This window comes from Grampus griseus (assembly GCF_964374135.1).
Source record: "Grampus griseus genome assembly, chromosome: 10".
Classification (NCBI taxonomy): Eukaryota; Metazoa; Chordata; class Mammalia; order Artiodactyla; family Delphinidae; genus Grampus; species Grampus griseus.
Window position 1 is genome coordinate 84,109,786 of NC_139004.1, and position 25,238 is coordinate 84,135,023.

At 39.5% G+C, this 25,238-nt stretch overlaps 1 protein-coding gene across 1 annotated transcript in view; it reads right to left on the bottom strand.

Annotated features, from left to right (window-relative positions):
- Positions 1–374: 374 nt before the first annotated feature.
- MDFIC2 (MyoD family inhibitor domain containing 2) overlaps positions 375–25,238 on the bottom strand; it is a gene marked incomplete at both ends in the record, with an annotated part of 99,368 nt that continues 74,504 nt past the window's right edge. The window contains 2 exons of the mRNA XM_082663538.1: positions 375–634; positions 13,214–13,435. Coding sequence (XP_082519664.1) covers positions 375–634; positions 13,214–13,435 — 482 coding nt within the window. The remainder of the gene's footprint in view (positions 635–13,213; positions 13,436–25,238) is intronic.

Below are 25,238 nucleotides of genomic sequence, written 5' to 3' on the forward strand. Positions count from 1 at the left end.
ATTTGTCCTGAATTTGTGAATGAAGTTGAATCCATGATGCAAGCCAGTGAGTGCAATAACAGAATGGCTTCACATGCTGTTTTACAGTTAAGAAACATCTTGTACCTATGGCATTTAAGAGGTATTTAAGATTTGTTCATCACATGTGATCAAGATCTGATTTTTCAGTGAGCCATGCGGTTGGGAAATTTGGAATAAGGCCATTGAGTTGACAATACTAGCTTTTTCCCAGACAGGTGCAGAATAAAATGGTCTGGAGCATCCAAGAAATGTATACAGTCCTTACATTTCAGCGCATAGAAATCACAGTCTCATTGTAATGGAGTTTCCCCCGGGGGCCAAAGGGTCTGCTGGGATGTGGTTCCTTTGTCGCGCTAGTGGTAACAGATTTCTGAAATCTCCATGGCCAGCTCCAGACACTCACTGGTCTCCTGGCAAGATTCAAAAAGGCTGCAGTCTATGTCACAGTTGCAGTTGCAGTCATTCCGGGAGTGGCTTTCATCTGAGGTGTGGCGATACCTGTGAGAGGGGCAGCACAAACTGGTACACACCGTTTCACACGTATCTGGGAGCATCAGGAGACAATCCAAAAACTGGCAAAACAGACAGGTGAGGATGAGGGAGGCACAGTCCTCTGTTTAAAGAAGAAGAAAGACAATTACAGGTGGCCCCTCTGGGGGCGCATATGAAGAGGAGGCATGTGCAGTGGTGTGCTTGATAACTTTATAGCCCGCTCTTAATTATTTATCCGTATTAGGGGCGATGTACACCAGTTATCCTCTCAAGCTCCCCCTCCCCCATCCACTCTACTTAATTAATTGCTTCATTAACTTCCTGAGCATTTCCTATTGATTCCACGTAATCTGGTTATTTAAAGTGCTGTCACTTTTCTAAACTTTATTTACGTTGCCTGCAGAGGTGCTGGGAAGCCGCACAATTAGCTGCCTATCTGGAAACCTTGCAGTGGTCTGAAAAACAGCAAGTCCTCCCCAAGTGCAGGGAGCTTGCAGCAGCAATTAGATCTGGGGACAATGAGCGATCATACACATTTCTGGCTTCTCGTCACAAGGCTTTCTTATTTGTTTGATGTGGACTCCAGTAAATCTGCAACACCCATATTCAAATGTGAGTGAAAAGCACCAAAACCTAACATAAATGACTTTTTAAATAATCATAGTTGTTTCAGGTTGTCTTTTATTTTTAATCCCTGTCTTCTTTTTCCTCCATTTATGTAAAGCCTTGATTTTATATCAACTTAAACGAAATATGTCATCGTGTACACCTAAAATGGTATAAATCTTATCAATCCTCTTTAAGAAAATTGGTTTAAAAATTTACTATGCAGACTTGTAAAAGTGTGAAAAGTATCTCTAAGGCATTGAAGGTAATTGATAATTCTAGCCAAACAGCTGTGATGGGTTATAGATTATTGTATTTTTTGTTTCCATAAAGGGAATTAGTTAGAAGATGTAGCAGTTCTCTTGTTAAAATTATAACTTCTTAACATCTTCCTTCCTTCCTCCCTCCCTCCCTTCCTTCCTTTCTTTTTTTTTTAACATCTTTATTGGAGTATAATTGCTTTACATTGTGGTGTTAGATTCTGCTATATAACAAAATGAATCAGCTATACATATACATATATCCCCATATCCCCTCCCTCTTGCGTCTCCCTCCCACCCTCCCTATCCCACCCCTCTAGGTGGTCACAAAGCCCCGAGCTGATCTCCCTGTGCCATGTGTCTACTTCCCACTAGCTATCTATTTTACATTTGGTAGTGTATACATATCCATGCCACTCTCTCACTTCGTCCCAGCTTACCCTTCCCCCTCCCTGTGTCCTCAAATCCATTCTGTACATCTGTGTCTTTATTCCTCTCCTGCCCCTAGGTTCTTCAGGACTATTTTTTTTTTCCTTTTAGATTCCATATATGTGTTACCATACAGTATTTGTTTTTCTCCTTCTGACTTACTTCACTCTGTATGACAGATTCTAGGTCCATCCACCTGACTACAAATAACTCAATTTGGTTTCCTTTTATGGCTGAGTAATATTCCATTGTATATATGTGCCACATCTTCTTTATCCATTCATCTGTCAATGGACACTTAGGTTGCTTCCACGTCCTGTCTATTGTAAATAGCGCTGCAATGAACATTGTGGTACGTGACGCTTTTTTTTTTTTTCCCCCCTGGTTTGAGGGCCTCTCACTGTTGTGGCCTCTTCCGTTGCGGAGCACAGGCTCCGGACGCACAGGCTCAGCGGCCATGGCTCACAGGCTTAGCTGCTCCGCGGCATGTGGGATCTTCCCGGAACAGGGCACAAACCCGTGTCCCCTGCATTGGCAGGCGGACTCTCAACCACTGCGCCACCAGGGAAGCCCACGTGACGCTTTTTGAATTACGGTTTCCTCAGGGTATATGCCCAATAGTGGGATTGCTGGGTCGTATGGTAATTCTATTTTTAGTTTTTTAGGGAGCCTCCATACTCTTCTCCATAGTGGCTGCACCAATTTACATTCCACCAACAGTGCAAGAGGGTTCCCTTTCCTCCACACCCTCTTCAGTATTTATCGTTTGTAGACCTTTCGATGATGGCCATTCTGACTGGTGTGAGGTGATACCTCATTGTAGTTTAGATTTGCATTTCTCTAATGATTAGTGATGTTGAGCATCCTTTCATGTGTTTGTTGGCAATCTGTATATCTTCTTTGGAGAAATGTCTATTTAGGTCTTCTGCCCATTTCTGGATTGGGCTGTTTGTTTTTATGATATTGAGCTGCATGAGCTGCTTGTATATTTTGGAGATTAATCCTTTGTCAGTTGCTTCATTTGCAAATATTTTCTCCCATACTGAGGGTTGTCTTTTGGTCTTGTTTATAGTTTCCTTTGCTGTGCAAAAGCTTTGAAGTTTCATTAGGTCCCATTTGTTTATTTTTGTTTTTATTTCCATTTCTCTAGGAGGTGGGTCAAAAAGGATCTTGCTGTGATTTATGTCATAGAGTGTTCTGCTTATGCTTTCCTCTAGGAATTTGATAGTGTCTGGCCTTACATTTAGGTCGTTAATCCATTTTGAGTTTATTTTTGTGTATGGTGTTAGGGAGTTTTCTAATTTCATTCTTTTACATGTAGCTGTCCAGTTTTTCCAGCACCACTTATTGAAGACGCTGTCTTGTATATTCTTGCCTCGTTTATCAAAGATAAGGTGACCGGGCTTCCCTGGTGGCGCAGTGGTTGAGAGTCCACCTGCTGATGCAGGGGACATGGGTTCGTGCCCCGGTCCGGGAAGATCCCACATGCCGCGGAGTGGCTGGGCCCGTGAGCTATGGCCGCTGAGCCTGCGCGTCTGGAGCCTGTGCTCCGCAATGGGAGAGGCCACAGCAGTGAGAGGCTCGCGTACCGCAAAAAAAAAAAAAAAAAAAAAAAAAAGATAAGGTGACCATAGGTGCGTGGGTTTCTCTCTGGGCTTTCTATCCTGTTGCATTGATCTATACTTCTGTTTTTGTGCCAGTACCATACTGTCTTGATTACTGTAGCTTTCTAGTATAGTCTGAAGTCAGGGAGCCTGATTCCTCCAGCTCCATTTTTCTTTCTCAAGATTGCTTTGGCTATTAGGGGCCTTTTGTGTTTCCATACAAATTGTGAAATTTTTTGTTCTAGTTCTGTGAAAAATGCCATTGGTAGTTTGATAGGGATTGCATTGAATCTGTAGATTGCTTTGGGTAGTATAGTCATTTTCACAATGTTGATTCTTCCAATCCAAGAACATGGTGTATCTCTCCGTTTGTATCATCTTTAATTTCTTTCAGCAGTGTCTTATAGTTTTCTGCATACAGGTGTTTTGTCTCCTTAGGTAGGTTTATTCCTAGGTATTTTATTCTTCTTGTTGCAGTGGTAAATGGGAGTGTTTCCTTAATTTCTCTTTTAGATTTTTCATCATAGGTGTATAGGAATGCAAGAGATTTCTGTGCATTAATTTTGTATCCTGCTACTTTACCAGATTCATTGATTAGCTCTAGTAGTTTTCTGGTAGCATCTGTAGGATTCTCTATATATGGTATCACATCATCTGCAAAAAGTGACACTTTTACTACTTCTTTTCTGATTTGGATTCCTTTTATTTCCTTTTCTTCTCTGATTGCTGTGGCTAAAACTTCCAAAACTATGTTGAATAACAGTGGTGAGATTGGGCAGACTTGTCTTGTTCCTGATCTTAGTGGAAATGGTTTCAGTTTATCACCATTGAGAATGATGTTGGCTGTGGGTTTGTCATATATGGCCTTTATTATTATGTTGAGGTAAGTTCCCTCTATGCCTACTTTCTGGAGAGTTTTTATCATAAGTGGGTGTTGAAGTTTGTCAGAAGCTTTTTCTGCATCTGTTGAGACGATCCTATGGTTTTTCTCCTTCAGTTTGTTAATATGGTGTATCACATTGATTGATTTGCATTTACTGCAGAATCCTTGCATTCTGGGATAAACCCCACTTGATCATGGTGTTTGATCCTTTTAATGTGCTGCTGGATTCTGTTTGCTAGTTTCTGTTTCCTTCCTTTCTTTTTCTTTCTTTTTCGTTCCTTCCCTTCCTCCCTCCCTCCTTTCTTTCTTTCTCTCCCTCCCTCCCTCCCTCCCTTCCTTCCTTCCTTTCTTCCTTTTTTTAGTTAAGAAAGTCTCAACAACATGTGAGGGTTTTGAAAAAGGGTAGGTAAGTGTTCATGTGATACAGCATCTAATTAATTAAAATCAGCATCCTGAAGACTTGATGGTTGAAAGTAACATTCTAGCATGAATTGGAGAAAAATTCATTCCTCCTGATGGGCTTATCAATCAATTAACATTAGACTTTTTGTAATCTATTTTTCCCACATTAAGAATGTTAATAACCTTTGGTTTTCAGACTTCAGTTGACTGTAACTGTACAAGCCTGCAGGAGAGATTTCACTCTTTGCCTCACCTGTCAGAGCGATCTAAGTGTTCCTAGAGCTCCCTTCATTGAATTCAAACAATGTTTTCCAGAAAACTTTTTTCTTTTCTTATTCATATACTTCTTAGTGTTTAAGAGAAGGGAGAGCATGGAAACTTGCTCTGAAAGGGAACAAATATTTTAAAGAAAACCATTCTTATTTCTTTTAAAAACATCTATAAAGGTCTAAAGTGAGTTCTGCATATAGGTAAACAGAAATCTCCCTTCATCCCTGTGTTCCTTCCCCTCCCCGTGCCTCTCACCGTCCATTTCTTTCTTCCCCATAAGACAGTGGTAAAGAACCACACCATGACTTTTATGACCACTTGAATTGCCATATATTGTTGCAGGTGCTGTGGCCATCACTCAGTATTTGTAGTTTAGGTGGACTATTCCATAGTATGTCTGTGGTGTGTGTACTCATCTCTTTGCCAGACTGGGAGTATTTTTGTTCACTCAGAGCCAGTTTCTAGCATGTGGCCAACTCACCCGTAACTCATAAGTCACTATAAATCTCCCGCAGAAATTCAGGAGTGAGTGAGTGCTGTACATAGACTCTATTCTGCGTGTGCATTTCTGAAGAGGGCGTGTTGGTGGTCAAAGATTTCAGGCATAAAACCTCGTCACGTTTTTTGCAATTCCAAGACTGCTGCTATAGCAGCCCCTGGCAAAGAAGAAGTTCTCAGAAGAAAATATTCCAAGCAAATGCTCCCTGATCTTTTAGGCTAGAGACTCAGGTCCATGAGTCCATGACATGTCATGGTCCATGACCATGACAAATGATTTTCCCACTAGGTCCTGTCTTTTGTAGGTGCGAGACTGAAAGTTTGGCTTGGAAGTAAGTCAGGTTGGGTGTAGGGTGTTCTGTGGGGATGGGAGCTGGTGTTTCCTATCAAAGTGTGAAAACCTGTTTGTAAAATGGCCTTATAATTTCCTGTGGGCGTATAACCGTTTGGTTCAAATCCTCTTGCCAACGTCTCCTCAAACTGGCAGACTCCAGAGGTCTCTGCTTCTGATGTATATTATAGATTTTATTTATAAAAAAATATATGTTGGCCTAATCCTTTGGTCAAGTTGGCATTTGTTTCCTTCTATCTCTCTATTTTGCACTTGAGAATAGAGCCCATTTTTTTCTGTTTATAAGTCAGTCCTTTTTATTTGGTTGTAAAGGGCAGAGCTTCTTGCCTAGAGAAACACGGCAACATTAATGAATTGAAAACAGATTTTTCCCCACTTTCAAGTGTGTTCCACACTGTTCCTAAAAGACATATTAAATAATTATACACGAGCAGGCAAACCTGTTTTGCATATGGCCAGTTTATGTTTGCACAAAGGTAGAGTAAGCAGTTCAGAGGAAAATTGAAAGTGGCACTGTTTGAAAAGAGAGTTGGACTTTCCGTTCTCCTGAATGGGTATATTTTCCTTTGCCTGCAGTATTCTTTGGGACTTTCATGTTTAATAAACTTGTTGTTCAGAGTCATAGCCTATGATTAGTTCTCCTCTCGGCCCATCCAAAACATCATCCCTGCATCCTGCTGCCTGCTTCCCATCTCTTCTGCTCTGTGCTCAGAACATCTCACACTTACCAAGGCCGCATTACATCATGGGTGTCCCTCTTTCCCGCATCCCACAAACCTGTCTCTTCCCTCGTTTTCTCTTGTGAATGGCTCCCGAACACGCAGATGAATTGGCACAAATCTGGGACTCATTCTTGTCATTTTCCCTTTCCTCATCATACCCTTCCCAGCCAGTTCTTTCCTAAGTTCTGCTGATTCTCTCTCAAATTCCTATTTGAAACCCATCAGCCTCTATCCACCATCCTAGCTGTAGCCACCATCAGCCATCATCAGGTCAACAGAAACAGCCTCCTGTCCTGACACTGCTTCCACATGAGCCCACCTCAAATTCATCAGCCCCTGTGATACAGTTAATCATTAATTAGAACATCTCACTCTCCCTTTAGAGTCAAGTCCTAAATCCTTGGCATAGCCTGCAAGCTCCTGTGTGATCAGGTTCCTGCCTGTTGCTCTGCATTCCAGTTCCAGTGTCCTCCTTACTCACTGCACTCCAGCCACACTGGTTAAATTTCAGTTCCTGGGATGCATCTAGCTCAGGGCCTTTGTACGTGCTCTGTCTCTGGCATGTGTTGCACACTTTCCCCTCACAACTTTACCTAACTCGTACTCAACCTTTGGGTCTTTAGCTTAAAACACCTTCCCTGTAAATCACATCCTTGCAGAAACTCTCATAGCACCCTGCTTTGTTGTTTTCTTCATAGCACTGACCACAGGATAGTATACTAATTAGTTTATTGATTAGTTCCCCCCCTACTTAAAACCTAAGTCACAAGAATGGCTTATCTCTTGTTGAATGAATGAATAAATGAACAATAAGAGATAAACAACATGGTCCCCACTTTTTAGATGTAAGGTAAGGCTTAGGGATTGTCACTGACTGTCCTAAAACTTTCACCTGTGTGGTGGTGGAGCAAGGAATTAATCTAACTCTGGATCCAAAATCTGTGCTCTCTTTCTCATTGTTAGATGTGCCAGCTGGTTCGTGGAAAGCAAATTTGCAGTCCTGTACACTTTACAAACATCTCACATGGGTCTTGAGATAACTCTCAATTGAGTACTACTACTGTTCTATAGATGAGGAAACTGTGACTCAGAGAATTTAAGAAATACAGGAAGTGGTGGGGCTGTCATGTGAACCTAGATTGTCTCCTCCAGAGCCCTTAACTCTGAAGCTGACCTGCCCTTCATAACACACACGCTTTCTTCTGTCACGTTCAAGCCTGGCACCAGATGCTCTAGGCCTCCTGGTGACCTGTTCTCCCTTCCATTCCCCTCTCACCCTACTCCCCTCTGTATTCGCAAGACTGGTAAGATGTGTTTTGCAGGTTCTGCCAGGTGGCTTCTGGCTAGCTCCAGCCAATAGGAGGCAGCTATAGGAAATGGGAGGGTGGGAGAAAGGAAAGCCTGGGGTATATCTCCTTCTTTCTCTCTGCTTTGTATCTTCCCTTTGGTTTTATCTTTTTCCGAATGCCCTTCTCTTTGTGACTTCTGCTAATGCCACTTACTAGTGGTCTGTCTAGTAATAGTTAGTTGCTAGTGGCCAATGAGCTAATGCCAGTAGTAGTGATTTACTAGTGCCCTAGAGAGACCAAGGGAGGAGGTGGCAGAGCTTTCCTGTTGTCGGTAATTTCCTCACGTAGCTTTTCACCTCTCCCTATACCTTTGTAACACATTCCCAAGTATTAAATTTCTTTTATTGGACTACCTGGCATCATGGCATAGGCTCTAGTTGCTGCTGTCATAGTACCCATCTCATTTCCTACTTCTTTCTTCGTTAAACCTGGATTAAAGGAGGTTTAAGATGTATCCAAGACCTGCAGGCCATTCAGCTGGAAGTGGTATTTGCCTTTGAGCAAGAAGCCATGATAAAAACCCTCTCTTAAGTTGGTTCCATTTCCTCTTTACACCCCTAGGGTACATTGAGGATGTGGAGGCTATAATATGCTAAGTGATACCCTCACGCCCCTGAAGGACTACTGCAGCTTCTAAAGGTGCTAAATGTTAACTGGATAGTGGCTACTTACATGGTGTTTGTCTTTCTCTGTCTGATTTACTTCACTAAGCAGAATATTCTCTAGGATAATCCACGCTGCTGCAAGTGGAAGTATTTCATTCTTTTTTATGGCTGAGTAGTATTCCCTTGTATATGTATACCACATCTTAACATGGTTACCAAAGGGGTGATGGAAGGGGGCCACAAATTAGAGGTATGGGCTTCACAGATACAAACTACTATGTATAAAATAGATAAGCAACAAGAATATACTGTACAGCATAGAGAATTATACCCTTTAACTTGTAATAACCTATAATGGGATATAATCTACAAAAATACTGAATCACTATGCCGTGCACCTGAAAGTAACACAATATTGTAAATCAAGTATACTTCAATTTAAAAAAGAACAAAAAAGAGGGTAATAAAGAGAGGAAGAATCTGCCTTATAAGAATGGATCATGTTTAATCATGGTGGAAAAGGTAACAGTGTGAAGGAGTTTCCACTCATATACCTGAGGTCGGCCCCACGTTCACGGTCCTGTAATCCCTGAGTTTGTCTTTCCAGCTTTCAGTGTTCTTGCCACCATGATTCCCCAGGATCAGGAGGAAGGAGGAGCAAGAGGTAGCTGTAGCTGCCCTCTGTGGTCCCTGGCGCATTCCTCAACTCCAGAAACATGCTTCCTGCATCTTTGGGAATCATTTTCCAAAGCGGCAAGAACATGATTCTTCCAGAAGTGACCCCAGATAAACAACAGTCTCCCTTCCTCTCCCCCCAAAACAAAGTAAGAAAAAAAAAGACAAGATACCCCCAGTATTCTCATACGTTAATGGTTAATGTGCTGTCCCTGAGAGAATTTGGCATAATAACAAGATTCATGACACCTGTCTCCAACTGATCACTAGAAGTTTTTGGTCAAAGAGTATCAAAATTGGGACTTCCCTGGGGGTGCAGTGTTTAAGAATCCGCCTGCCAATGCAGGGGACACGGGTTTGAGCCCTGGTCTGGGAAGATCCCACATGCCGCGGAGCAACTAAGCCCATGAGCCACAACTACTGAGCCTGCGCTCTAGAGCCCGTGAGCTGCAACTACTGAGCCCGCGTTCTGCAACTACTGAAGCCCGTGCACCTAGAGCCCATGCTCCACAACAAGAGAAGCTGCCACAGTGAGAAGCCCGCGCACCGCGAGGAAGAGTGGCCCCACTCTCCGCAACTAGAGAAAGCCCGCACGCAGCAACAAAGACCCAATGCAGCCAAATAAATAAATGAATAAACCAAAAAAGTATAAAAATTGGTTCCCACTCCCCCAACATTTAGTTCTTTAAAAAAATGTAATACAGAATGGGAATAAATAAAGTGTGACTGCCTTTCTCTAGCTGGGGTATCATTCCTGATGTTATCAATTTTAATAGCTACTTAAATATGTCAAGATCTATTTAAGTTCAGACAAGCACAACTAACATTCAAGTCAGTTCTTTAGAACTAGAATGACTAGATTTGGGTGATACTTAGTAAATTTTTGCTTATTTTTTTTCTGAGCAAATGAACTGAAATAATTATAAAATTGAAACATTTTATAAGATGACACTATTGCATTTAATTGTATGAAATTTACAGTGTAGAAAATGTAATCATTTTATTCAGTAGTCCATGGTGTAATTAAGACTGTTCTTTTGAGGTATCTTGTATTTATGATTTTCCCCTTCCACCTGGATGAGACATCTCAAATTCAAAATTATACATCAATTAGGTTTATTCTCAAGATTCTTTTTAAGGAGCCTGTTTTCTCATATCATGTGTATCCCTGGTTTTATCATCCACGGGGATGCTTTTGCAATCTGAACATAGAAGCAGAAGCAGAGACACAGATAGTGCTCTGTACTTGTTCCATTTTCTTCAGGAAAGGGACCACACAGGATGAGGCACAATTTAATAATAATGTCACAGCACATAGTGTGTGATGTGCAGTAAAGATCATTTTAAATTCCCATCAGAGTACACACCATGAACTGTGCTAATGGATGTAACACATTTTACAAAATCTGCATGTGTGAGGCTTCTCCATCCTGTTTTAAGTGGGGCAATGTATATAAATAATAGATATTAGCAATTAAGCATCCATTCCTATGCACTCATTTATATATTTGAAAATAAATTAACCACAAACTACATAAAAGTGGATGCAATCTTCTCTTTTCCCTTCTGTTTCCCCTGCTGTTCCTGAAAGATATTTCTGTATTTATCTCAGTATGAACAGTGACCCCAGCTCTCAATTTCTGCATCCTTAAATTAATTACTATCAAAATTTTCCTAAAATGCAATGAGTCTGACTTAACTCTTTATTTCCTTGATGTTTGCTATCTAGGATAATGAGAGGTTCTTAGCACTATTTGTGGGCCCTAGTCTAGGTGTTTTACTCTGTTTTTTAACCAGGTACCAAAAACTCTTACCTCAGTGGGGGGATTTTTTTTTTTTTTTTTTTTGCAGTGTGAGAAATGAGGATGAGCTATTACCTGTGTTGTCAGCTTAATACTGGAATTTTCTGGGTCATAATAGCCTCTGTCCAGGGCCTAAGAAAACAGTCTAATTCAATGGTCTTCATGAATCTCCTTTGCCCTTTTGAAGAAAGAGTAGTTGGTTCTTTTCCTACATGAGGCTCCTGAGCATGTGTTGCCATTTTAATGGAGTAGTCATTTTGGTCTTCCCTGAGAATACAAGGGTTCAGGTATCATGCTAGCTGCATTGGTCCTTCTCATTCTGCCAAGATACCTGATAAGACAGATCAGAGTGGTTCCGGAGGGGCACTCTCCTGTATTGTGTGGATACATATAGTGGTAATTCGTAATTCTGGGATCATTACAACCAAGGTCCATTACAAGTAAAAATCCATGCATCCCTTACATGATCTGATAAAATTCTCTATTGTCAAAATGTAGAGAACTCTCCTCTGTTGCCTGTTTTCTTTTCTTTTTTTTTTTTTTTGCAGTACGCGGGCCTCTCACTGTTGTGGCCTCTCCCGTTGCGGAGCACAGGCTCCGGACGCGCAGGCTCAGCGGCCATGGCTCATGGGCCCAGCCGCTCCGTGGCATGTGGGATCTTCCCGGACCGGGGCACGAACCCGTGTCCCCTGCATCGGCAGGCGGACTCTCAACCACTGCGCCACCAGGGAAGCCCTTGCCTGTTTTCTTGATTAGCATCAAGCTCTAACAAAACCAGAAGCTTGGACATCATCTTGGACTCAAGGTCATACCTGGCAGCCTATTGGCCAAAGTTAGCTGAAAGCTGTGTATTGTTGGGAGTGTCTGGGGCTTCATAGAAGAAATAGAACTATTGCCAACACTTAAAAATTGGGAGATTTCCTGTAACACTCTAGTTCTGGCAGGTCTGAACCTCTTTTTCCTTCTGGCAACAATTAGCTGGAGCTGAGTAGAGGCAGTGTTCTTCTCCTTGCCACAGTCCTCACCCATCCCTATCGTACATCTGGAGGTACTTCCTTATTCTCACTGTCTCCTGGCAACTGCAGGCAATTGTGTCTTCTAGTCTAAAGCCTCCATGGCAATGTTTTCATGAGATCATATATAACGTGTGTTAGAAATCTCTCCCCTTACTTTTTAAAACCATGATCATAATAAAAGCAGAAGTCAAACATCTGTTCTGTGAGAGTTTGTCTACTGGATGTTTTACCCATGTTATTTCATTTGATCTTCAAAACACCCTATTGCGTGTTACTAGCTCCATTATAAAACTGAGTCTGAGATTTAGAGATGGTAAAAAACTTAATCCAGTGTTACAGTGAATAAATTTCAGAGCCAGGAATTAAACTGATGTGATTTCAAAGTTCCTGTTATGCAAAGTTTATTTCACTTTTTTATCTTATTTTAATAAAGTAAATATGAATTTAAATATGGACCAGAAACTGTACCTTTTTATGTCTTCCTTTGAGAAACTTCAAGGTTTCTTTAAATGCAAATGTCAATATGGAACATTACACAATTCCTGAATGGTTTATGTCTCCTATGAAGGTCAGTGCAAAGTTAACATGAGTAAAATTCCGTATGTCTTGGTGTGGAGTCCATGACCTTGAACTTGACTGTGCTGATCATTTAGCATAAATTCAATTTGCAATTGGTTTTGCAAATGCAACATGCCTCTTATGTCATATATAGAGGTGGTTTGGTGTAGCTTTGCACTGATTCGAATGCCTAGGAGGTGATGTTACCTAGAGGAACCAACCCTTTTCCACAGGCTGCTGGTGTAAGCATCCTTGTATTTTGCTGCAGTCTATATTTATACTTTTCCAGCTTTGCAATGCTATTCCACCCTATCTTCTTCTCCTCTCAGCCTAGAGTCACGGGTTGAGTAGTGCCAGATGCAAGAAGAGAAAAAAATTGGCCATTTTTTAGTCTACTTCATAGCTCCATAGCAAGAATGATTTTACCTCACTCTAGCTATTTAAAACACTTTGCCTCAAACTCCCAGCTTTGAGAGCAAACAACCTGCCAAGCACCTCATAATTGCCAGGTGACCTTCACATGTGTCATTCATCAGAGTTTTCAAATTGAAGCCTTCCTGTTTAATATTCATGAAGACTTTTTTTTTTCTAACAGCATATATGATGGTTTTCCAGGGGCTGGGGTTTGGGGAGCTTTATTTAGAGATGGGTTGATTGTGAGAAACATACCATCAGTGTCTCTTGGATGAACTGAAGGGTGAGTTTGGAGGTAGGAAAATTTCGTTTGGCATTCTTCAAGGGAGGTCAGTGATATGCTGGATTCTGACAGTTTTTTCTCACTGGGGGTTTCCTTGGCTGGTCCATCTGTGATTTTGAATTCGGATACTGAGTTTATGACGATGGTATTAATGGCTTTCTCGTCTGCCTGCTTTCCGTTTGTGAGTTGCGTATCTAGAGGAAAAAAGAAAACACACATACACAGACCCGCTTATAGTTGACGTGACCTCCCGATCCAAGAAGGGACGTTGGCAGAAAAATTCACATTCTAGGCTTTTATAAGATTAAAATCTTATTTAGAAGCATGAAGCATTATTGGACAGGATTATCTTGAATGAAAATATATGTAAGAATAAAAGTTCAGTAATTATAAAATCTTACCCATATTACAAGTTTCACCTATCACAGTAATTTGTACCACTTATTTCAGAAACACAGTGGTTTTTATAGTGATGGGTGGGGAGAATCAAGGCATTCATTCACTAGGATTAACAAAACCTCATAGAATGTTGTCAGCTTATTGTCATAATGTTTTATGGATCTCAGAAGTAGTAGAAGTGTCTTAAATGCTGTTAAGTAATGTATGTGACCTCAATCAAGTTGTTTTATTTCTTTGTGTCTACAAATCTCAGTTTCCTGCCCTGTATAAGAAAAGTGGTCACACATAACCATCCTATAAGCCCATTTCTACATCTGCCCTTAAAGACTCTTACTTTGCCAGTCTTTTCTCTGCCTTGCCATTTGTTAGGTGTCTATGAAGTTGATAGTCTTTGTGGCTTTGGGGGTGTACTTCTTGGGAACAGGCTTTTATTTCCATGTAACCACCTGGCAGGGAACCTAGAGCAAAGTCCTTGACTGAGATTCTGGTTTGGAGAGGCACAGCGAAGGCTGAAAAGACCTAGGTGCTTCGTGTATTTCAGAACTCCCATACTCATTTACTGGTTCCCGCAGAATAATTGAGGGTCTGTTACATAACAAGCGCTGGTCTCGAAACTGGGAATTAAGTGCTGACTAAGACAGGCATGATCCCTGGCTTTCAGAAACATCCAGATGGGGTAGTGATGCAGGCAGTGTATAGCTTACCTACACTAATTAAATCATCCTAAGATGGAGAGAAGAGTTAACAGAAGGTATTCTCAAACCTGCATCCAGGATGACACCCAGGGACTTCTTCAGACCTAAACAAGCATCAGTCCTGGTGATGTGGCAGCACTATTGGGAGATAGTGAAGATGCCTTCTAGAGAATTGCCTTTTCCATCACTAGCGCAATGCCTGATTCAGTGATGCTCACAGAGTGACTGAAATCAATAAAGCAGTTGGCAACCTGGTTTAATTTTACTGTGCTTAGGTAGCTCTGTGCAAGAAATACATTCTTGCCAAGTCCGTTTTCATTGTCCTTTGAGAAATTGCTTCTTAGTTTGAGGTAGGTGGAAATCTCTGCTTGATCCTGCCTCCTAGGACAGTGGTAGATGTGTCTACAGGGTAGAATCATCTAGGAAACCTTCTAAAAATTTGGAATTTTTTTAAAGCTCAGGCAATCCCTCCTCCCCCTCAACAGATTAGATCACATTTCCTGAGGGATTTTCAAAGCTCCCTGAGTGATTCCAACATGCAGAAAAGTTTGGGAACCACTGCCACAGGGGCCTTCTGCTTTTGAGAGTGGAGGAAGGAGAGGACAGCCACTGATACATACATCAGTGATTTTCAGAAGCTAATCACGAGGCAGTTGCTCTCCAAAGGCTCCTATCTGGCACGAGAGCTGACAGTATTGCACGCACAGTTGTCTTAGGCCATTTTTGTTGCTTTCTGAGCCTCCAAACAGCTTTGACTTTCAACAGTGTTTAATTTTTATTCCCTACCTCTTAGGCTGCTAGCTTTAAATCTCTTGGTTGCAGAAATAGGGGTTCAGAAAAACATCTATTGTTGATAGCAGTTAATGTAATATTGAATAGATAGAATTAGTTCAACAGATTGGGAAGCTCTTGGGTTCCTTTAACCCAAGAGAGATTCACCAAATTAATGGTATAGTGATGATAACGATGATGATGACGATGATGACAAAAATCATAGTTTATTTTTCTTGCTTGGATATCAAAGTGTCAAGTAACCAGCTTTAATCACAAATAGTCACTCACATTATGCCTTCAGTACTTAGAGAAGCACTGATATTTGGGGCCAGGTAATTCTTTGTCACAGGGAGGTTGTAGGATGTTTAGCAGCATCCCTGTCTTCTACCTGCTTGATGCCAGTAACACCAGCTGCCCTAGGACATGACAAACAAAAGGTCTGTGGATATTGCCACATTTCCTCCATGGGGCAAAACCACCAATTTTGAATATCAAACCACTGCTTTACACACACACACACACACACACACACACACACACACACAGCACACAGAATTGTATACCTTGTGTGTCAAGTTCTGTGTTACCACTATATACCTTATTTAATTTAAGCATCACAAAGACTCTAGGAGGTAATACTGGCAGCCTCCCAGGACAGATGGGAAATGTATAAATTGGTACCCCAAGTTAACAGATGAATGAGCGTAACCAAGGCTTAGTTTATTTAGATAAGTTCCCTGAGGCTTCTTTGTTAGTAAATGGTAGAGCTGGGATTTGAACCCAGGCCGTTTGGATTCCAAAAGCTTTGCTCTCGTCCCTGTCTCTTTATATTATTCAACATTTTCTCCAATTTGTTCTTAGCTTTTATCTCTGCTTCCTCACTATTGGGACTGCACATCAGCAAAACCCTCTTCACTCTCAATCCGGTGATGTGTCACCTACCTGAAATCAAGCCTTGCAAGTAACGTTGCTTTACAGACATACCTAAGCAGTCTTTGCAAAGCTAAGACTACTTTGTTGCACACTTAGGGAATCCTGCCTCTTTAGTTACAGCTGCTGTATCCCGTACATCAAAGAGCATTTCAGGAAAAGTTGATAGATAAGAAAACCTTGATGAGTATAGAGATTACAGCAGCTATTTACTACAGAATTAATTGACAATCAGCTCAAATTATCACACGTAGTCAGGCTGCATGTAATGTAAATTGCTTTTGCACAAAGTAATTCAGTAACAAAAAAAAAGTTGGATAGAGGTTACTGGAATATAAGAACATGCGGAGAATACAGTATACAGCCAAGTGGTATATGATTCTCTTTTTAATTTCTCGACACTTTTAAGTATAGCATTTTGAATCTAAGTGGTGTGCTACATTAAGCAACCATTTGGAGACACTGGGCTTGTACTGAGAGAATTTTATGGAGAAGTTAAACTGCCATTCATAAAGTTATTTTAATTCTATAATCTCTGTTTATATTTTTATTTTTTTTCATTCCCCACTGGGAACTATCTGTTACTCATTAGAAAATCATCTGACAAACACACATTTCAGAACCCAGTCTGTTCAACCCAGAATTCTGACATCTGAAATGAGTCACAATTTTTGGGTGAATGTTACTGACATCTTCCATCTTTTATAGATGGAATGCTAACAGTAATTTCCCCAGATTCCTTCTTTTGTGGTGTTATTGGACTTTGTACCCGAAGTATTATAAAGTAGCATAAGCTAAAAGGAGAAACACATAAAAAGTGGCATCACATCTTCTGCAGAGAAAACTATTTTGGAATTAAATAAGGAACTCGTGAAACTAAATTTGGGATGTTATACATAGTTCTTGACATTAACTTAGAGAAAATAATTTTTTTCAACAGGAAAAAATCACCAAAATTAGGACAAAAATTAGAAGTTCAACTGTATTTCTTGGGAAAGAAAGTGTGTACTGAAAGTCAGGGAAATAGAAAATTTCTCTTTGGGCTAGAAGTAATTGCAGAAGCAATGGGCATAAACTTAAGTAACAGAGACGACAGACAGTAAATTAATTTTTTATTACCACTGAGCAAATGTTATTAATTTAATTCAGTTAACATTTATTGAGTGCCCACATGGAATGGATGAATCAATGTGACAGGAGCTGGTAATTTATTTACTTTAAGTCATTAATGAAACATTTTAATGATTTTCATTTTTGCTCACTAAGTGTGACTTTAGAATTTTTGCATTGGTGCATCTTCTGAGTCTCTCTATATATGAATTCAAATCATGAATAAGTAACATCTCTTCTCCCCCCCCACCCCCGGCTCCTCCCATCCTATTCTTGTTTTCCCCCTCCCTTCCCTTCCCATTTCTCTGTCTGGGTTTACTTCTTTGACCTTTCCTATCTTGATTATTGGTTTCTTTTTTCCCTCCCATTCCTTCAATGTAGTTTTTTCTCAAACTTTGTTCTCTTGGCTCCTTTCTTTGTTCCTTGGTCTTAAAGTCTGTATTCGTTCACACTCACAACTTATTTTCTTTGTGCACTTGGGCCCCAAATCTCTATGCAGTTAGCCAGCCAGCCACAAAAGCTATGTGTCTAGCTGTACTAGGTGCTTGGGAATTCAAAGACTAAGAGCAAATAGTCCTCAAGAGACCCAGAGTCATCACAAATTGCAGTCTCAAACTTGCAACTGACTATTGGATGTTTTATTTGAATTACTGGCCAAATCCTTACAATTACTGTGTCTCTTTCTATTGGCCCCTCATTCTCCTCCCCAAACTTGGTAATCCCGGATATCCCTGGAGAATTCACAGTTCGATTTCTTTTCATAGTATTGTCATTTTGCCAGTTTCATGAGCTTAAAAATATTTGATTTGCTCCATCTCTCTGTTCAGTGACCTTCCAGTTTTTCTTTCTTATTCCTTCTAAATATCTCACAAGTCCCTCTCTGTTTTTTTCATTTGAAATACTACCACTCAGGTTTAATCTTCTGTGCCCTCAAATCTGGACTCCAAGGCATACCTCAGAGATACTGTTGGTTCTGTTGCAGATGGCCACAATAAAGGAAATACTGCGATAAAGCAAGTCACATGAATTTTTTGCTCTCCCAGTGCATATAAAAGTTCTGTTTACACTATAGTGTGGTCTACTAAGTGTGCAACAGCATTATGTCTAAAAACACAAGGTACGTTTGTTACTTAAAAATGCTTCACTGCTGAAAAATGCTAACCGTCAGTGAGTTGTTGTCTTTTTGCCATAGTCATAGCAAAGATCATTGATCCCAGATCACCATGACAAATACAGTAATAATGAAAAAGTTGGAAATATTGTGAGAATTATCAAAATGTGGCACAGAGACACGAAGTGAGAAAATGCTGTTGGAAGAAATGACTCTGATAGACTTGTTTGATGCAGGGTTGCCACAAACCATCAATTTATAAAAAACACAGTATCTGTGAAGCACTATACAGCAAAGCACAATGAAACAAGGTCAGCCTGTGTTTCAGTAATCATTGATCTCACCTATAATAACAACTCTCCTAAGACATCTTACTCACTGTAATCAAAATGATGTCGTGAGCAGTACTCTTCTGGTCATATTACTCATGAAAAAGCAAAACGAAACAAAGCAGACGCACATCATGCATACACACAAGATGTCAGCAGCTCTTTCTTTCCCATTCTCTTATTCTCAGTTAACTTATCCATTATACCGACAAATTGCCTTTGACAAAAGTTGCTTGTTGTTAAGTTTTTCTTGTGAACGCTAAACTCCAGAAGCCTCTATGAAAATTATTAGATAAGTTATTAAGGCAGGGTGATTTTAATTTTAATTCTAGACCAAAACGTTTAAGGTGAGTGTGTATTTCAAATGTTTGGACCATTTTTAAAGCTGTAATGGTGAATTATATTTTCCTTTGGATTTAAACTATAGTCTAGCTTAGAATTCAGTACTGTGATTATCCGTGGTTGAAATCAGATCAAAACAGACAAGTGACATTTCAAAGTGTAAGCTACTAAACCATTAATAAATAAGTATGGTTAGTAAGCTGACACGGTAGAGATAAAAAAAAGTTCTTTCCTTTGTATGTAAAGTTTTTAAAGTTCACACAAATGTCAGAAATGATATTTTGTTGTTATTGTTAGACTATATGGACTTTCTTCTCCACAGCTTGGTAGGTAATGACACAATACACAAAGTAGAGAAAAGCATACAACATGATCACACATGATGAAAATTATTAGAACGAGCTAGAATCATTTTCTGTATGTATAGAGCATTATTTTTCTTACATTGAGTTAAATTTGAGATTTGATAGTATGGCTAAAGACAGAACAAAATGAGGACGATGAGGGTTCCCTAGTAGTCACAAAAGCATAATAAAAGGTAACTGATACTCAAAGAAGGTGTTTTTTTTTTTGAAAAAACCCACATTTTCTTTTTTGGAAGCTGAGTGGGGTAATTTTCTCAAGGTGAGCGTTGAAGGTAGTTTTCCCAAGGTGAGCGTTGAAGGCCTCCTAAAATGTTCTCACCTTTTGAAATGAATGGCAGTGAGTAATTCATGGAGCATTCCATTGTTATATCCTGTTAGTTAGACTGAACAAAAAATCTTGGGTTCATTACATCTATTTTTTGATGGGGGAGGGATAAATGAACTAAGAATATTATACTGGACCTTCTTTTTCTTTAATTTTTCAAATGCCAGCTCTGGTTAGATGTCTTTTAAAGACATTCAGGTTTTTTGTTTGTTTGTTTCATTTTTTAAGACATTCAGGTTAAAGCAGCAGTTTTACATATCATTGTTTTGCTTTGTCTTCTGCAGCACTTCAACTGAAACTCTGCTTCAAAAAACATTAGGTAAAATGTTTATCAAGGGCCGTAACAAGAGGACATTTTAAGCCTTTTCAGTCAGCCTTAGTAAATCTTGTTTTTTAGAGAGAGAAAAAGCAAAAGAATATTATTCCTCCAGATGTCATAGCAATGAGTGTTCAAGGTAAAAAGGATTCATGGAGAAGAAGGTTCTAAGAGAAAGTTGAACGTGGCCCCCTCCTCAGGCTTCCCTGATACCTGCAAAGCAACTTCAGTCTTTTGGGGCCGAAGTGGGATTTTTGGCCTAATGTTTCTAGATAATTACCTCCGTTTTCTGCTTGCCACTATACTTTGCACCAGTAGGCAGACATAGGCTAAGTGATATACTTTTATAGCTTGATCTTAAACTTTAACAAGGAGCAATTCAGTCCTAAGAAGTGGTTGAATCTTCTTTAGACATGAAAACAGTTTGCAATTATGAGTCTCCATTTCATTTTCATGCAGTTAGCTTCAGTTTAACGTTAGTATAAAGTGTCTCAAGAAGCAGAGATTATGTTATCTTAGGAAAAAAATAATTGGTTAGCAGTTTTTATAGCTTGATGCACTTGGATTAGTAATAGGTTAAGAGCTTTGAAAAAATATATGAAGCCAATCAGGCTATAAACTCATGTATAATTGGTGTTGTGTATAGATTTGATTTCTTTTTTTACTGTTATGTTTGAATATAAATGTTAAAAATTAAATTATAATTATTCACGATCGTCTCTATTATGTTAAAACCATCACAATTTATCATCCCAACTATTTGAATGTCACTGAAAGTCTCTTACTTGCATTATCTCATTTGACGCTCACAACAGTATTGCAAAGTATTATTATCACCATTATATGAATGAGGAAGTAGATGGAGTGTCAGAGATTTTAATGGTTTGCCCAAGATTACCCGGCTGGTAAGGGGCAGGGCTAGTACTTGAACTTACGCCTTCTAATTCCTATGACAGTCAAACTTTCACAAATTGCTTTATGGAACCAGGCACTCTGATATGAGATCAAGACACTTTTCTGAAGTATAACTCCTTTGTCCTTTCTGATTTTCCTTTCTCTAGGCTAAGCGATTTTGCTGGTGTTTGATTAGGAAGCACGTTCTGTGTTTGCTCAAAACCAGAATTCTTAACAAATGATTGCATTTTCCAAACTTATCCCTCAAAGACCATTGCAAGTGTCATCTCCTAGGTGGAGCTTCCTACACTGCCCCCCACTCCAACTGAAATTGTTACCTTTGAGAGCCCCCAGAGACCTGGGTTGGTCCTCATTATAGCCTATACTTCCATTTATTGTACTGTGGCTAATTGTGGATGTATTTCTCTTCCCTTTTCTGTTGTGAGCTCCTTGAAGAAATGTGACCTCCATTCATCTTTGATTTTCCAGCACCTGGCACAGTGTCTGGCAGAAAGCAAGCGTTAAGTAAATTTCAGATGACTGATGAACTGACTGACAGATTGAACGTGGGGTGTCTCAGCTTTCAGTTGACAATTGACTCATTTTCCCTGGGACAGGTGTTTCTGAGCACATCTTCCATTGGTCTTCCTCTCCCACTCTCGCTATGCCAGTTGATCCTGGTGAAAGTCTAAAAATTCTCTCTTTTGTGCTAAAATACATATTGATTTTTATTTTGATGTGAAAGCAACATTTGCATTTGTATCTATAAAACTGTGAAGAATATAAAAAGACACAAAGAAAATAAAATCCCCCTACCATTATTAACACATTATTTCATTTGTTTCACAAAGAGACAATGGAAAAATCTGGTGTATATATAGCATATATATCTACATATATGTCAGATTTATAATATATAAAATATTAAAATTAGAATGTTTATCTAATTTTAATATATTATTATATATGTATATATTATATATAGTGTTTCCAAGATGTGCCACTCACTCTTCCAGGAACTTTGCATGTATTAACTCGTTTAATACTCCCAGAAACCTTATGTGTTAAGTACTACTAGTGTCATCCCCATTTTTTGGATGAGGACCCAAGAGCACAGGGGTATAAAGTAACTTACCCAAGGTCACCCAACTAAAAAGTGATGGAGTTGGGATTATAATTAAGGCAGCCTGGCTACAGGTTTGTGCTTCTAACCATCATGCTATATTGTCTGTCTAGATAGAGGTTTAAAAAGAAAATCAATATTGCGATTTTATTGAATATATTGTATTATATATGTTACAGTTATTTCATGAATGTTTCCCTATATCCTAAAGATTATTTAAAAACATACATCTCAGCTCAAATGTTACCTCCTCAAAGAAGCCTTCCCCACACTAAATCTAAAGCAATGGTTCTCAATTGGGGCAGATTTTGCCACCCAGGGGACAATGGCAATGGTTGGGGGTGTGTTTTACTGTCATGATTGGGATGAGTGTTTTTAGTGACTCATGGCCAGGGATGCTGCTAAACATCCTGCAATGCACAGGAATCCTCCCTGCCTCCCCCCGACAAAAAAAAAAGCCTCCACAAAGAATATGGTTTCCTCTGAATTTGAGAAATCCTTATATAAACTAATCTCAAGCCCTCACCACCAGCCATTTCTACTGCATCACAGTTTCATTGTCTTCATAGTGCTTTCCATTATTCTGAAAATGTTTTGTTTATGTATTTGTTTACTTGATTATGGAGTATATATCTCTTCTACCCTTGACTAAAATATCACCTTTATGAAAGCTTTGTCTATATTAATTAATTGCAATCTCCTAGAAGGGTGCCTGGAACATAATAGGTACTTAATAAATAAGAAGTCAAATAATGCATAACATTTCTTGCATGACATATCATAAATTACTTAACATTCCACCATTCAATAAAACTGTAAATTGTTGCCAATTTTTGCTATTATAAATATTCTTAAACACTATTTTCATGAATCTTTTCATATATCTATTCATTTATGCAGGTTTAATTCATAAGTAAGGACTTAATTGGATTAATGGCCAAATTTCTAAAGCTTTTCGTATAATTTACTAATTGCCTTCCAAAAGGATCATGTCAATTTATACCCACACCAGTAGTGATTGGGGGAAGTTTGCATACTCTTTTCTGGCTGACTCTAGGTTTTACCAATAAAATAATTTATTTTTATCAATTCAAACAGAACTTTGAGCCAAGTCTTCAGTTTTCTATATCTGAAAAGACCGTCTTTCACTATCATGAGAAGTGCGAGGTTTTTTTTCATATCCACTGCCTTTCTGAAGAATTTTTGTTCCACAACTAGATTCATGGGTAATTCTGAGCTCTGCTGTATTATATGGAATTAGACAGTGAAAGACATTCATTTTGGGTTTATAGATCTATACGTTTTTGTTCAAAAATATTTATTGGATGATTGACGTTTGGATTTCATTTATTTAGCTGGTTTTTGCTTTTGTGTCCTGAGGGCTCTGAGGTGACATGTCTGTTGACAGACTGTGCAAGATCCCTGTTGGCTTGTAGGTCTTGACAGGTTCATACCCATTTGTAACATGCCTATCTAAATGTAGGATAGGGATGAGATCTAAACAGAGAGCCTGGAGGCTAGAAGTCAAGCCACACTAGGAGGAAGGGCAAGAGGTAACAAGATGGAGTAAGTAGAGAAGCAAAGCACGTGCTCATTTACAACTCCTTTGGCCCATTGTATGTGCCCAGTGTATTATGGCATCTATCGGAAGCCTAACTGGGCTTTATGATCTATTTTCCTGGTGGCCCATCTGGTGGAAGTGTACTCCAATGGTCTCCCTCCTAGGGAAGGTACAAGTCTATCCCATGCGGGTTAGAGCAGCTACTGACATTTTTTTTTAAGAAAATTATCATATAATAGTTATTTTGGTATATTTTATAACATACATAGCAGTTAATGTGGCAACTTATATATCCATTGCATGTGCACGTGTGTGTGTGTGTGTGTGTGTGTGTGTGTGTATGTGTGTGTGTATATGTATACACATACCTACCTAAAGTGGGCCTTGCTGTTTTCTCCCCTTTTTTACTAATAAAGGTTTACAAGAAAAACTTTGGAGACCGCTGGTCTAAGTAATAGACTGAGGTCAGCCCTCTACATCCCTCTCCACCTGAAGGAAAATCCATTTTCTTAGGCTTCCTTCTGGTACCGAGGGTGTGGCACACTGGAAGACTGACAGCCACAGCAGCTGCAGTAGTGGCCTGAGTAGACTTTTCCTCTGAGTTTCTATAGTGGTAACAGGATTAACAGACTCTATTCTGGAAGTACTTGGGTGGCATAACACCTCCCAGCAGAACTATTCCTGACAAGGACGTGCAGATGGAAATGCATATTTATGTCACTTAAAGCCTACCAGAGACACAAGGATTTCAGCTATAACAATAAATAGAAAAAAAAAATTCTCCAGAGTTTTTGGTAACCCATACTCAAGTGCACTGACGGTGCTTGGCGAAAGACCTACGGTTTGCTCCTTGTCCGAGCGTAAAATATTCAGTATTCCAGCATGTGAAGGTAGACTATTCTGAATATATTTTAGAATGCTTAAAGCAGGCTAGCACAAAGTTAGGTTACATTTTCAGGTCTTAAAAATAACAGAACAATTCTATGAAGTGTTTGGACCATTTCAAGGAAAAAACAAGGCTCCTTTAAAAAAGTATCCACTTATTCCATGTATTAATCATGATAGGTTTTAAAAAGTTATTTCCACAGGCCTAATAGTCACTGTAGTCACAGCTTCCAAGTTTAAAATATTGTCTTTATAGAAATCCTTGATAAAATTTCTCCTAGCTTCCTTCTTAAACACCTCTGACAATATGGAAAAAGAAAAATGCTCACGTCCACAAAATATGGGCTTGCTTGTTCTGGGAAGAATTAACACAACATATCTACTCATTAGAATTGAACTAAAGAATCCAATCCGTCTGGCGCTTCGGCTAGCTCAGCTGAGAGGGCAGTGCACAACCTCCGTCTCCCCACCGTGCCCCAACACCTTGCCTGGTCCAGTAATGAATATTCTGTATCATTTGGAAAATTGAGCTGCCCTCTCCTTTGAAGACCTGTGCTTTTTGATCTGACCAGTGAGCTGTAGTTCTTTGTCACTCTAACCAATCCAGGTATGATTTTTTACAATAAACAGAAAATTTTCAAAAATTGAGATTCTGATTAGATTGCCTGAAGAAATCTGTGAAGAAAAGAGAAGAAAATACTAAGGAGCAAACAAATGGAGGTGAAAAGCCTGCAGGATAGATCCAGAGGGACACAGTGAATTAAGAGATTCTGAAGAAGTCAAGATTATAATGACAGAATTAAAATCTGCGTTCTGGGCAGTAAAACAGAGAATTGAC